The sequence below is a fragment of the Trichoderma gamsii genome, assembly GCF_001481775.2.
Source record: "Trichoderma gamsii strain T6085 chromosome Unknown Scaffold_1.2, whole genome shotgun sequence".
Classification (NCBI taxonomy): Eukaryota; Fungi; Ascomycota; class Sordariomycetes; order Hypocreales; family Hypocreaceae; genus Trichoderma; species Trichoderma gamsii.
Genome location: NW_020171338.1, coordinates 1412385 through 1426388, shown reverse-complemented (window position 1 = coordinate 1426388; position 14004 = coordinate 1412385). Strand labels below are relative to the sequence as shown.

Below are 14004 nucleotides of genomic sequence, written 5' to 3'. Positions count from 1 at the left end.
AACAGCCGAATAAGCACGCAATTCTGACCTCTAACATGTGTACCTCCCTCTCCCGTGCTAGGAGATGCCAATCGCTGCAAAAGGGCTCGGGAGATGGACCAATTTGGCAGATGGACATTGTGCAGATCCGACGATCTCTTCTGCAAGGCCGGTTCATGTAACTTGTGGTGTCTGTGCTCCATCTTTGCTGTGGCTGTACAGTACAGTTGGGCATTGACATTTCTTCTATTCTTGATTCGGATCTTTTTGAAGAACCAGATAGCATCCAGTACAGGCCTCTCTGTACGGGCGTCAAGCGTCAACTATCATATGTCTCGGCTAGAAGTTGGTTGGCTGCGAGTGCGGCTCGCGACGTCGGCTGTTTCGGAGGCTATCGTGCCGAAGTGAAGCAGCAGAAAGTTTGATGCTTGGCACATGTCAAATACCACTGTTGAATTCTATCTATTTCGTAGATGCATCTGCATTTTACGAGCATGAGTGATTCGATATAAAAATAGCCATGCGCCAGCCACAGTATTGGGTGTACAACAAAAAAGCAGTCGACGCTCGCGGCGGCATTTGTACACCTACATGTATTATGGAGACCAGAGCTTGGCGAAAACAACGCTGATCTGGTGGCTGTTTCCGCTCGACGCCAAGAGAGAGAACAAGCAGCATGATATATCTGCTTGTTTACGGCATGGTGGCTCTTGTTTCTATTCCTGCGCATCCACGTCACTCGATTCACTCGATAGATACGAAGCCGCAGCGGGAGACTCGTCGCATTTATGACATGCACATGCAGAGCAGTTCGTATCAGTTTAGCTTCCCCCAGCGCTATTCCATTGTTCTCGAAACATTATACTCGTAGCAGTAAAGTCCCGAACGCAGCCGGCTTTAAGGGCAATCGCTTAGATCAACCCCATAACTGAGTCCAACCTCGCCAAGACAGACACAAACGCGACTTGGCGACACATATCGAGAACAGCTGTGGCTCGCCATTTTAGCCACCAGACTGCATTTTTGCCTTGGCCGTTCAGAGCCGATGCCAAGACGCCGGCGCTGACACTGGATGATATTCCAAGGCAGGGCCCCCTGGTCGCTTGCGCTGGGCTCGGCGCTGGGCCAGTCTGGTTGGTAGGTACGGATAGGCTGAATGTCCACCGCCAGACGAGTTGAGGGCAGACGCTGAATCCTGCCAATGCATTGCGCCCAAGCACCATGCCGTCACCCAGTTTGACGTTGCTGTGTTTCGTGCCCCAACCAACCCCCGTCCTCCAAATTGTAGGTTTTGAAGATATTGTCCGCTTCAGTACAATATAGCGAGTGTCTCTAGTGTCGGCCAGTGCCCAGCAGGGCCCTCACGCACTATAATTGATCCCGACACTGATCCCAACCCCAATCCGCAGTCCGCAATTCCCGTCAAGCGCGTGCCGAATCGCGGCTTCCAGCGTGCTCCGCTGCCAAGACCTCGCACAGTGCCACAGCGTCCGCCGCACATGCAGACGCAAGCAGTCACAGCGTCCTTGGCTGCTCCGTCAGGCGTCTCTAGCGCATCGCAGGCCCGCTAGCTGACTCCAGCCGGCCCAGTGCTAAATTCGTGCCCCAGCCAATCCCTTCTCCTGATCGTGCTGCGGCGCCCATTTCAACCTCCAATCTCAGGTCCACGCCACATTTTCCTCCTGTCGAACGCTCTTCCCCTCCTCCACCTCCCATCCGCTGCCTTTTTCTTCTGGTCGTTTGCAGATCTGACAAGGCAACGTGGTGTCCTTTTGACGACTGCGTCTGCGCCGTGTTGTTTTTGCATCTCCAAATTGTCGCTCGCTCCTCCACCCCCGCCTGGTCTATTGCCTGTCTTGAAGACTCGGAATCCTCCGGCTTTAATAGCGGCTTGCCTCGTTTTTTTGCTGCTTCCATTGTTACGCCGTTGTCTACGAACCGGACGATATACGACTTCTTCGCGCGCGGCGTCTTCGTATCCATTTCTGGCTGCGTCCTTGCCAGATCCGGTCGACAATCTGTGACCAAACTTCGCTTCATCTCGGCTTTCGCGAGTTATGCTTGCTTAGGGGAGTTTGAGTCTCTTATACACCAATATCAGATCTCGCCGCCTCGTTTTCAAGACTTATACGCCCGATCACGTCGATACACAGCTCGCCCATCATGTCTAGGCGCTCACAGGACGTTGCGCTCCTGACTCCCGAGGAGCAGGACTTCAAGGATATTGAAGCTGGAAAGAGCGAAAGCGATTCCCAGAATCAAAACCTCGATCATGAATACTCAATACCTAGCACCGTCAAGTTCACTTGGCTGGGAACCTACTTCTTCCTCTCTCTGGTTCTTACTCTATACAACAAACTAGTTCTTGGCATGGTATGTTCTATAACCTTTATAAGCCACTTTAAGGCAGCGATGCGGTTCTTCCAACGCCAAACCATATGACGATACCATGCGTTTCTTCAATGGGTTGCTAATCCGTCTATACGAATTTAGTTTCACTTTCCCTGGCTTCTGACGTTCCTCCACACTTCTTTCGCCAGTCTGGGAACATATGCCATGCTGCAAATGGGCTACTTCAAGCTTTCACGCCTCGGTCGTCGCGAAAACCTTTCCCTCGTCGCCTTCAGCGCTCTATTTACCGCCAACATTGCCGTCTCCAACCTGTCCCTGGCCATGGTCTCTGTTCCTTTCTACCAGACGATGCGCATGCTTACCCCCATTTTTGCCATTGTCATTTTCCGCGTGTGGTATGGCCGAACATATAGCACAATGACGTATCTTTCTCTCGTTCCTTTGATCATCGGAGCTACTATGACCACCGCCGGTGAGATGAGCTTCTCCGACGCTGGATTCCTCCTCACCATCTTGGGTGTCATTCTTGCTGCCCTCAAGGTAATTCGACAACCTACCCACATTCCCCCGTACCTTGTCAAGGCTAATCATGACAAAATAGACTGTTGTTACCAACCGATTCATGACCGGATCATTGGCCCTTCCTCCTGTCGAGTTCCTCATGCGCATGTCTCCCCTCGCCGCTCTCCAGGCTCTGGCCTGTGCCACGGCTTCTGGAGAGGTTGCAGGCTTCCGCGCACTCGTCAGAAGCGGCGATATTCATCTGGCACCCGCGTCTGCCTCTCTTGCCGGTAATGGTTTCTTGGCGCTACTTCTCAACATCTCATCCTTCAATACCAACAAGCTGGCCGGCGCTCTGACAATGACCGTCTGCGGCAACCTCAAGCAATGCTTGACGGTCATGCTCGGTATTTTCTTATTCAACGTCAGTGTAGATTTCCTCAACGGCGCCGGCATGGCCGTCACAATGATGGGAGCTGCCATCTACAGCAAGGCCGAGCTCGACAACAAGAACAAAAAGAAGCAGCAGCAGCAAGAGGCCTCTTTTAAGCCTACCGAGCAGAGGTAGCGACTACTGACTGCATAACAAACCTCAGCATTTTGATATAACCTTTTTTTTCCTTAAACCCCTTGATGATATACTATAAAGATGGATGCTTGAAGAAAAAAGCCGGTTGGCGTATTAGGGACAAAAACTCGACCCAATTAATACTTGACCACGAACCAGAGGTGCTTCTCATGGCTGAATAAGCCACTTGTTTTAATATTCACATTTGTCTGTCTGCTGTCGGTTATGGGCAGCTTCAGAAAGATATTTTGGTGGGCTACGGAAGTTGTCACGATCAGATGGGATACGGCGTTAGGGAGATGATGATACTCTAGCAACACAACAATGGGTCGTGTATCCGCGGGTGTTTTTATGTGTGAGACAAAAGTTGCCTCTAGGATAGCTTGGGGCATGGCAATTTTCTTATTATTTCACTTTCTACGTTTAATTTCCTCCTCTGGCTCCTTTTTCTCTCATAAACTACAATAGCTTTGCCCATACCTTTAGTATGCAGTATATTGAAAAAAAAAAAAAAAAACTCAATACCAGCAATATAGTAGTAATATCCTGTTCCCGCCTCAGCCATAACACAGCCCCCAATCTTCAAAGACATTGCTATTTCTTTACGTCTCTATTCTTCTATTTCCCTAAAACCAACCCCTGAGGGCTGAAGATAAGCCCGGCAATCCGGCGCGCGGGAAGAGCCACTTTTCGGCGCTTGCTATGCAACAGATAATTTGAACCTGCATAAGTGTGGCTGCTGGTAGCCGAGACTATCGAATTGGCGCTTGCGTAAGATTGGTGCCGATGGCAGTCGGGCGGACGGCGACTATTGAGTGCGATGGTGGGTTTTCTTCTGTCGGATTTTCTTTCCAACTTTTTTTTTCTTTTTTCCCTTTTTTCCCCTGGCATTAAAGCTAATGACAAAGGGCTAGTGGTTGATAGCTTGGTGCTAGTTTAGAGCTGAGATGGAGACGTCAATTTTGATGGCCGGAGAGAATACATGTGCCGATTTAAAACCTCTAGCCCAATAGTCATTGTCAGAGATGGCAAACTTTTGAATCGATCTATTTTATATGAAGATGCTGCCAACGCTTAAACAAGTCAGCCTAACACCGTGAATTTTCCATCAGTCGCTATCAACAAGTCTGGAGTTAAGTTATACTGCAGACGTCCGAGGAAAGGCTATTACATTACTGATACCGACATCCTTCCAATAAGACTATAAACTGGAAAGGAAAGAAAAGACAGTCATTGGCACGTAAAAAAAAAAAAAAAAAAACGACGCCAAAGGAAGAATTTCCAAGCTCCCAACGCTCCGCGCTCCAGACTCAAGAATAATAAGCACCCCCTATTCCCTCCATAGCTCGCAAAACATGCATGAGAAATAGTATCAATCCACATCTTCCATCCGACCACTGTATCGTAAACCTGAATCCCTATTTTGTCTCAGGTGCCAAATGCCGCGTCTAACGTCGTCCAGAGTAGCATCGCCCTCCAAGCCTAGTGCGCGGGCCAGGATCTCGAGGTCGCTTGAGGCTAGGGCCGCGTGTCTCTTCTCCCCAGCTCGATCTACCGGCACTGACAAGCCGGCCGCGGGCGGTGCTGCAAGTAGCGGTGTTGTGAGCACAGCCTCGCCCGGCTTGCCGTTTGTGCTCCAGGTCACATCGGCTCCAGCGCAGTTGGTGCCGTTGTTACTGTTGTTGTCTTCGTTGCGTTTGCTGCGCTCGAGCATCACAAAACGAAGGCCAACTTCAGTAACTGTGACGAGGATACTGAGGACAATGAGTGCAATGATGATCCAGGTGATGTAGCTCATCTTGGCATCAGCATCCGAGTCAGAAAGAATCTCGGCCAGGTCCAAGAATACTCGACAACGCTCGTTGAGTACCTTGATGCGAAGATCAATCTCCAAGTACTCTCGGATGGCTTCGTACAAAGGATGCAGCGTTGGCTCCGAATCCCAGAAGAAATTAGGCACGTCGAGAATATTCGATGCTATTATGCAACGTTAGCTCATTGGAAACATTACTGCGCACTCGGTCGTATGCAATGAAAAAGGATCCCAAAAAGAGAGCCTGGAATGGAAGGTATACTTACATAAATTAATATCCACGCGGCTTTTGAAGAGTCGACCGATAATTTTGACAATCTCGGTCCTCGTCATGCCCAGTTCTCCTGTCAGAGCCAGAGTCTTAGGCACATGCTGTGCATCAAGCATCGTCTCAATCATTCTCTCCTCAAAAAAGCAGAGTTTGGTACTCTGAGCAATTGCATGGCTGATAGTCAACTTGATCATGTGGTCTGATCGGGGTAGCAATGTGATCATGTCGTTGAATATCCGCGGCCGCTGCACGTCGGGGCTGTATTCAAAGTGGAACTCTTCAGTCTCGTAGTCGCCTTGATCCAGAGGTCTTGAGAGCAAATTGACGCCGTCTTCAGCATCGGCAAAGGTCAGATCCGCGAGAATATCCTTTTCTTGGTGCTCTGTAAAATTCCAGAACACAACGACTCCGTAGGAGTAAACGAACATCTCTGCAAAGTTCTTTGCCTCTGGCGCAAGGCGATTCATATGAGAGGAAATACCATCGTCTACAGGAGGATATGAGCTCTGCGGTGACAAACGGCCGTCATCGGGCGATAAAGGGCGATCTGAAAAGGCAGAGGGTCTTTCCTGCCCATTGACGGAACCTTCGGTGGCGGATGTATAGGCGTCGTGATCAAAGTAGCCTTCGTGGTGGTCCCGTTGTTCGCTACGCTCAATCTCCAGATCAAGGACTGTTTTCCCCGTCCCAGGCGTCTTTAGTATTGGCCGGCTCCGTACTCTGTAACCTTCGATCCCGTTCATCAATGGAAGAGCATAGATGGCGTAAAGGCAGTCGTCGTAGAGCTTGGTCTTAGCCTCGTGCTTCTTCTTCAAGAACTCTGCCGTCTCCTTTGTTTTGAATGCTTGTGCAGTGCAGTATGCCGTCAGCCGGCTGACTTTGTCTGTCCTCTGCAGCTTAGGTAGCCGTTCTGCATAGCTCTTCCCGCGAATGCCGCCCCTTTTGCGAAGCACATCCAGCTCCTCGTCTCTCAGCGGCCGTCCTGTCTCGTCCTGTAATCTCAGGTTGGCCGCCACCTCTCCTTCCACTTCCTCGTCATCTTCGTTTCCTTCGTCGGTGACAGGTAACAGGACCAGCTTTTCACTAATCTTGGTCGTTCGCGAGGGAATTGGTTTGCCTGTGCGAGACGGGACGCTGGGCAGGCCACCAGTTGATACGCGTCGAACATTAGGAACGATGCCGCCGGATGAATGTGGCCTCTGTGTTGGCATGGGCGGTTCTCGAGGCTGGCCCGATGGGATCTGGGTGTTGTGCTGTAGGATGTTGTCAACGGTCATGAACCGCATCGGCGTCCGTCCAGGGGTACCAGACGACGTGCCAGGGCGTCTCGGTGACCGTCGCTGGTCCGCCCTCTCTCTCGCATCAGTGACCTGTTTCATCCACTGTCAGTTCATCGCAATTCGCCCATCAATTGAGCCCTTGGTCGGGGGCCAGGAGTCGTACCAGAACGGATGGTCTCTGCTGCTTCGCCGACATGTTGGGCACAGGCGTGGCGCAGATTGGCAGGAGGTGACGATGCCGTCTACTTGACGAAGCGGTGCAAAGATATCAAGGCCGCTTCCGTGCTGAGAAAGGCGACGTGGGTCCAATTCGATGGCAGTGCGGAGATGTGAAGTGCCAGAAGCCGCGTCAAAAGTTTCAAAGAGTGAAGAGGCTGTCGCCAGCTCCAGCTGTTAGCGTCGGTAGTGACCTCATACAGCCCCACTGCAACTTGTATGCGTGGTGCCTTTTCTACTACCCTAGAGCAGCTTGAAAATATACATTTTACTACTGATTCTGTGTACTGGCGCATTTATGTTGGATTAAGAATGCTATAATATAATTACCAACTACTCCTGTCTTTAATAGTAGTTAGTGTTTTTTGTTTTCCCTCTCTCTCATCTCTCATTCTTTTACCGTTCTCTTGGTTCTAACTCCCCTCGACTTTTATTCGTAGAAAAGCCTCTAATCGCGGCACTTTAGTTAAAAATCGGAATCTGCTTAGCGCAGTACTCCATAGAATCCAGGTACTGGCCGAGCTACTGTACACCTTGTCGGCATTATATTGACCAATAGCACATGAAACACACCGTATGTTGTTACCAAACCACATGTATGCTTTAGCTCAAATTCGCGCGGTGGGCGACAAACAACGTCTTGCTAGGTTTTCTCCGTAGCGCTATTGACGCTGCTACCAAATCGACTCAATGACGTCGTTCTGTTTCTATGTCGCTCCACCCGCCGCCAAAACATTCGTGTGGAATCGAAAGCACATACTGCGATGGAAGATTATTTCGCTGTCAAGACATACAGTACGAGGGCTGCGCGTAGTACTTGCTCGAGGTCAATGGAAATCCTTCGTGTTCGTCGCTATTCCGGCTTACCATTTAAGACCCTGTTCAAAATTCAGGAGCACTAATGATTTCTTCTCCTGCACCCCTTTAATGCCAATATCAAAGCAGACGACAGGAAGCGCTTCGGCTTCGCTCGTGGCATATCGTCGCGTACGGGCCCTGCTCCATAGTTTTAGATAGATTTGCATCGTGATTTTCCCGCAGAAGCATGCAAGCAAATATGACAGACAGCAACTCTCAGAACAGCACTGGATCGCCAAATAAGTGGAGATTTTAGCCCGCAGCAGCCAATAACATGGCCTAAACCGCATCGTTGCTAGGCGGTTGTCCCGGCTGTTTGTTTACATCTCTTCTGCCCAACGGCAATGCAGCTCTAATGCACACAGACCCCGCGCTGCGGTAATCCCCTGCGCTCCCGGCTCTAGCAGGTGACTAAATCTTGCCAAGCAGAAAAATAAAGAAAAGAAAACATCCATCTGTGACGGCATTCGCAGCCCTTGACAACCTGCTGAGCGGCTTTTGCGTGCTCCTTTTGTTGACTGCACAACCCGCACTTACTTGTTGTTCGGCATAATTAGGCGCTCTCCCCACGCGCATGTCTTAGAGATACTCCTGCTTCCTTGCCACGCGCCGCTGGTCGCTGCTCGCATTCCTTTTTTTTCCCCTACACCTCGAGACGTCCCACTGCCGTCACAGGAAGGATGACTTGATAGAGCCTCAGCAGAATTTCCCTTGATACCCAAAACGGAGCATATACCATATAGACGTTTATATCAGCCATAGCCCGGCCTGGGCGAGATACTAACACCAGCATCATGTCATCCTATCGAAATAGCCCTCGGCGGCAATCTCACGCAGTTGATCTGTCCGCGCCCTCATCCAACATCAATCGCAACAACTCGACAACCTCGACGGCCTCCTCTGGCTACTCATACTCCTCCGAAAGCAGCGCCCACAGCCAGTCTACCTCTGCAAGTAGCATTTACGGATCTCATACCGGCCATAAACGCGGCCAGAGCGATGTCATAGCACGAGCACGATTCTTCGAGACTGGGGAGGCGAGCGGCCCCAGCTCGAGCAAAGGCCAGGACAATCCGTATGGCTCAATCCGACAATCGCTTCGCCCTCTACCGCAAGCTCCAGCTGCTTCTCCCACCAAAGGCCCAACGACGCCACCTCATCTTTCCAAGCCACGCGAGAGAGGCCAGAGTATAGACATTGGCCGGTTATCGCTGTCACAGCAGGATGGCTTCGCCTCGCCCACAGCGACTCCGACTCCCTCACGGCCTTTGCCAGCACGACCGAAGTCAATGTATATGCCTCGAGCCGAGCCTTCTATTCCGGAAGACGAGGTCGTGTCGCCTCTCTCGCCCCCAGTTCCCACTCACAGTGCTCATATAGCGAGGCCGGATCTTGAGCGACTGGGCCGATCTTCAACAAGCCAGCTTCGAACGCTCTCTCAGCTTGCCAAATCTAAAGATGCAGAAGACTTTAGCATCACTTCGCCTGCGCAGGAAGTAGTTGGTCTCCGCGGACGGCGCAGGCTACAGCGCGCCGACAAGGCTGCTGGTGGCCGCGCCAAGACAAACTATGGGTGGGAAGGCCGTAACTGGATGGACAAGCAACGCCAGTTCCTTGCGGCATATGAATATCTCTGCCACATAGGCGAAGCCAAAGAGTGGATCGAGGATGTCATCCAGCAAACTCTTCCGCCCATTGTTGAGCTAGAGGAGGCATTGCGAGATGGCGTTACGCTGGCAGAAGTGGTAGAGTCTCTGAACCCCGATAGGCGTTTCCGAATATTCAGGAATCCAAAGCTACAATTCCGACATTCCGACAACATTGCCATCTTCTTCCGTTACCTGGACGAGGTGGAGCTGCCAGACCTGTTTCGTTTTGAGCTTATAGATCTCTACGAAAAGAAGAACATCCCCAAAGTCATTTACTGTATTCACGCCTTGAGTTGGCTTCTCTTTCGAAAAGGAATTGTTGACTTCCGAATCGGTAATCTTATTGGACAACTGGAGTTTGAACACCATGAACTGGAGGCGATGCAGAAGGGGTTGGACATGCTCGGGGTTAATATGCCCAGCTTCGGCAATATGGGGGCTGATTTTGGAGTCCCCGAACCAGAGCCAGAACCAGAGGAGACGGAGGAGGAGAGGATTGACCGCGAACTGGCAGAAAGCGAAGATGTAATAATCGACTTCCAGGCTCAGCTTCGCGGCGCATTGCTCCGGCTGAAACTTGGCGAGATGATGCAGGGCTTTTGGGACCAAGAGGAGTGGCTTATCGACCTACAAGCAAGAATTCGCGGTGGCTTCACTCGTGAAGTCATGAACTACCGGCTACAAATGAGGCAATCGGCTATCCTCGTCCAGAGTCTGGTCCGCGGATTCCTTGTTCGAAGAAAGCTTAAGAAGAGTGATCAAGATAGGAAAGCCGCAGAGCCTGCCATCCTGGCCTTTCAGAGCATGCTTAGGGCACAAAAAGTGCGCCACGAGATGCAGGGCCTCAAGTCTACCATGGCTACGTGCGATGCTCCCATCAGGGCCATTCAAGCTATGGCCAAGGGCTTTATGCTACGCAAATCTCAGAATATGCAGCAACAAGAGACAGAAAAGGCTACGGTGGAAGTGCAGAATCTCCAGGCGCTCGCTCGAGGCATGCTGAAGCGTCTCCAGATTAGCAAAGACGTACGCCAGCTAGAGAAACATACTCTGGGGGTTGCTGACCTCCAAGCTGCCGTGAGAGCGACATTGGTACGAGCAAGGATCGAGAGGCAGCAACAGGAGCTTGAATCATTTACCGACGTTTTCACATCGCTGCAATCTGCCGCTCGAGCAGCATTCGTTAGGGCCAGAGTTGAACAGCAACAACAAGATCTTCACGCTTTGAGTGATGTATGGACGTCATTCCAAAGTGCGATTCGTGGCCGCGCTGCTCGAGATCAGCAAGAGGTTCTCAAGGCTGAACTGGCGGAGCATGTACCCATGATTGGCAAGCTCCAAGCAGCGATGCGTGCGGCCGCTGTGAGGCGAGACATTGAGACTCGTCTCGACGGCTTGAAGGAAAATGAGCCCGAGATTATCGAGCTCCAAGCGCTTATACGAGCCATGTTCGAGAGGAATAGAGTCCTTGCCATCCAGCAGCACCTCGAACAGGAAGAATCGACAATTACAACACTTCAAGCGCATATTCGAGGCTGTCTGTACCGAGGGTACCACGCTGATATATTGGATGAACTGGCATCTCACGATGCAGAGACAGCCGAGTTTCAAGCTATTCTCAAGGCCATGATGGAGCGCGCAAGAATAGACGACCTGCTTACTGAGCTTCTCGAAGAAGAAGACTCCATTGTCATATGCCAAGCCGCTGCTAAAGCTTTCCTGATTAGAGCCCGGTTTGAGGAGAAGATGCGGTACTATGAAGAGAATATGAAAAGGGTAATCAAGATTCAGAGCTTTATGCGTGCCAAGGTGCAGGGCGAGGCGTACAAGAGCCTTACCACGGGCAAAAACCCACCTGTCAGCGCCGTCAAGAACTTTGTGCATCTGCTGAACGACAGTGATTTTGACTTCAACGAAGAAGTCGAGTTTGAGCGGATGCGAAAAACGGTAGTCCAGTCTGTACGACAGAACGAGATGCTGGAACAGTACATTGATCAGCTGGATATCAAAATTGCGCTGCTGGTCAAGAACAAGATCACGCTTGATGAAGTCGTGCGTCACCAGCACACCTTTGGCGGGCACTCCATGGGCCTGTTGGCCAACTCAACTATTGCGTCGGCGAATTCATTTGACCTGAAAGCTCTCAATAAAAGCTCCAGGAAGAAGTTGGAATCGTACCAGCAACTCTTCTTCAGCCTTCAGACGCAGCCCCAATATCTCGCCCGACTATTCAAACATATCCGCGTGCAGGGGACGGCCGAGAAGGAAACTAGACGCATTGAGCTTCTTATGATGAGCCTCTTTGGCTATGCTCAGAAGCGACGAGAGGAATACTACCTGTTGAAGCTGATAGCTCGAGCAATAAGAGAGGAGGTTGAGAGCGCGTCAAGTGCTGTGGAGTATTCCCGAGGTCATTATTTCTGGACCAAGCTGCTCGCCAACTATACACGGTCTCCGCGGGATCGCAAGTATCTTCGATCTCTCCTGGGGCCTATGATTCGCGACAACATTATCGATGACCCAGCTCTTGATCTGGAAAGTGACCCGATGCAAATATACAGATCGGCAATCAATAACGAGGAGCTTCGGACGGGAAGACCAGACCATCGACCATTAGACGTGCCACGTGAAGTTGCCATTCGCGATCCTGAGACGCGCCGCCTCTTCATCGATCACTTGCGAGACTTGCGAGAGATTTGCGATCAGCTGTTCCTGGCCTTGGAAGAACAAGTGCATAAGATGCCTTACGGCCTCCGTTTTGTCTGTAGCGAGATGTTTCGAGCATTGTGCGAGCACTTTTCCAACGAGCCGCAAGAAAACCTGTTACAAATGGTGTCTCACTGGCTGTGGAAATTCTACCTCCAACCCGCCGTCACTGCACCTGAAAACTTTGGCGTGATTGACAAGTCGCTCAGCCCACTTCAGAAGCGGAATCTGGGCGAAGTGGCCAAGGTGGTAGGGCAAATTGCACTTGGTCGGCCATTTGGCGGCGAGAATATCTACCTGCAGCCCCTGAATGCCTTTATCGGTGAATCTATGGAACGGCTGCATCAGATTGCCAATGATCTCATCGCGGTGCCTGACCCCGAGAGGACATTTGATATTGATGAGTTCAACGACTTGTACGCGAAAAACAAGCCTACCTTGTACGTCAAAATGTCGGATGTCTTTGCCATTCATAATCTTGTAGCTGCGGAGCTCCTGGTCATGTCACCCACTCGGGACGACGTCCTGCGGGAAATCATGCAAGATCTGGGTAGTGCCAAGAGCAACGAGAATGAAATGAGTGCGGCAGGATCAGCAGATATCCAAATGTTCCTGACCCCCAGGGTCCACGACCTTGAAGACCCCGAGGCAGATATCAAAGCTTTGTTTATGGAAACGAAGCGATGTGTTTTGTACATCATTCGAGTGCAAACCGGCGCCAACTTGTTGGAAATCCTCGTGAAGCCAATCAACCCCGAAGATGAGGACAAGTGGGAGGCGCTGCTGCGAGAAGAATTTCCTCAAAACAGCACCTCCCGCGGGGCGTACTCAGACGCTAAGATGGCTGACATCACCACCATGTCCTACTACGACCTAAAGCGAACGGCGTTGGAGAACATCATGCACCTAGAGCAGATGGGAAGGATCTCAAAGCAGAACCAGTACCAAGACGTCCTCAACGCCATTGCTAGTGATATCCGAACCCAGAGCCGTAGACGAGTTCAGAGACAACGAGAACTAGATGGCGTGCGTCTGACCCTTGGCAACTTGAACGATAAGGCAAAGTATCTTGAACAGCAGCGTAAAAGCTACGATGACTATATTGAGCAAGCCATGAAGACACTCCAGAACAAGAAAGGGTACGTACCTGTTATAGACAGCATTGTTGGAAGAACTATAAGCTAACAAATGAACTTGAACAGACGGAAGCGTTTCCTTATGCCCTTTACAAAGCAGTACAATCACCAGCGAGAGCTTGAACGCAGTGGCCGGGTGCCAAAATTCGGAAGCTACAAATATAGTGCACGAGCATTGTCAGAAAAAGGCGTTTTAGTTGCGTGGACTGGAACTGCAGACCGAGAATGGGACAAGATCGACGTGACAATCTCATGCGACCAGGTCGGCGTGTTTTCCATTGAAGGCACGCGAAGCCATATCCAGATTCCCGGAGCCATTGCGCAAGTTCCGATTGAAGACATGCTTCAAGCACAGTTTGAAGCACACCAATTCATGACGCTGTTTGAGGGTGCCCTCAAACTCAATGTGAACCTACTGCTGCATCTCATCTACAGGAAATTCTACCGGACGCAGTGATGTGGCTCCGCCCAAAAGGATGAGAGCGAGTCGGAGCAAGAGAAGCCGTTGATGTCAGGGATGGCGTGATTTTGCATAAAAGGAATCATACGGAGCGAGGCGAAATTGAACATGTATGGTGTTTGACGGAGTTGGGATATTTGCATTTTTTGATAAGGTTGCTGAGGTGATGACAGGAAACTTACACTTGACACGCAGCTTATGGGCCATGGGGAATG

General features: G+C 50.8%; 3 protein-coding genes across 3 annotated transcripts; 2 read left to right on the top strand and 1 right to left on the bottom strand.

The window, feature by feature from the left end:
• Nucleotides 1-2142: 2142 nt before the first annotated feature.
• On the top strand, nucleotides 2143-3400 carry TGAM01_v200437 (hypothetical protein; the record flags this gene model as incomplete). Its single annotated transcript, XM_018806203.1, has 3 exons — nucleotides 2143-2352; nucleotides 2473-2871; nucleotides 2933-3400. The coding sequence occupies 3 exons, from the start codon at nucleotides 2143-2145 to the stop codon at nucleotides 3398-3400; spliced, it is 1077 nt and encodes a 358-aa protein (XP_018660684.1).
• A 1372-nt stretch (nucleotides 3401-4772) lies between these two features.
• Nucleotides 4773-6960, bottom strand: TGAM01_v200436 (hypothetical protein; the record flags this gene model as incomplete). The annotated part of the gene is made up of 3 exons (XM_018806204.1): nucleotides 4773-5377; nucleotides 5480-6854; nucleotides 6928-6960. The coding sequence occupies 3 exons, from the start codon at nucleotides 6958-6960 to the stop codon at nucleotides 4773-4775; spliced, it is 2013 nt and encodes a 670-aa protein (XP_018660685.1).
• A 1672-nt stretch (nucleotides 6961-8632) lies between these two features.
• TGAM01_v200435 (hypothetical protein) lies at nucleotides 8633-13786 on the top strand (the record flags this gene model as incomplete). Its single annotated transcript, XM_018806205.2, has 2 exons — nucleotides 8633-13332; nucleotides 13396-13786. 2 exons carry the CDS (start codon nucleotides 8633-8635, stop codon nucleotides 13784-13786), a joined length of 5091 nt encoding a protein of 1696 aa, XP_018660686.2.
• Between the last annotated feature and the right edge of the window lie 218 nt (nucleotides 13787-14004).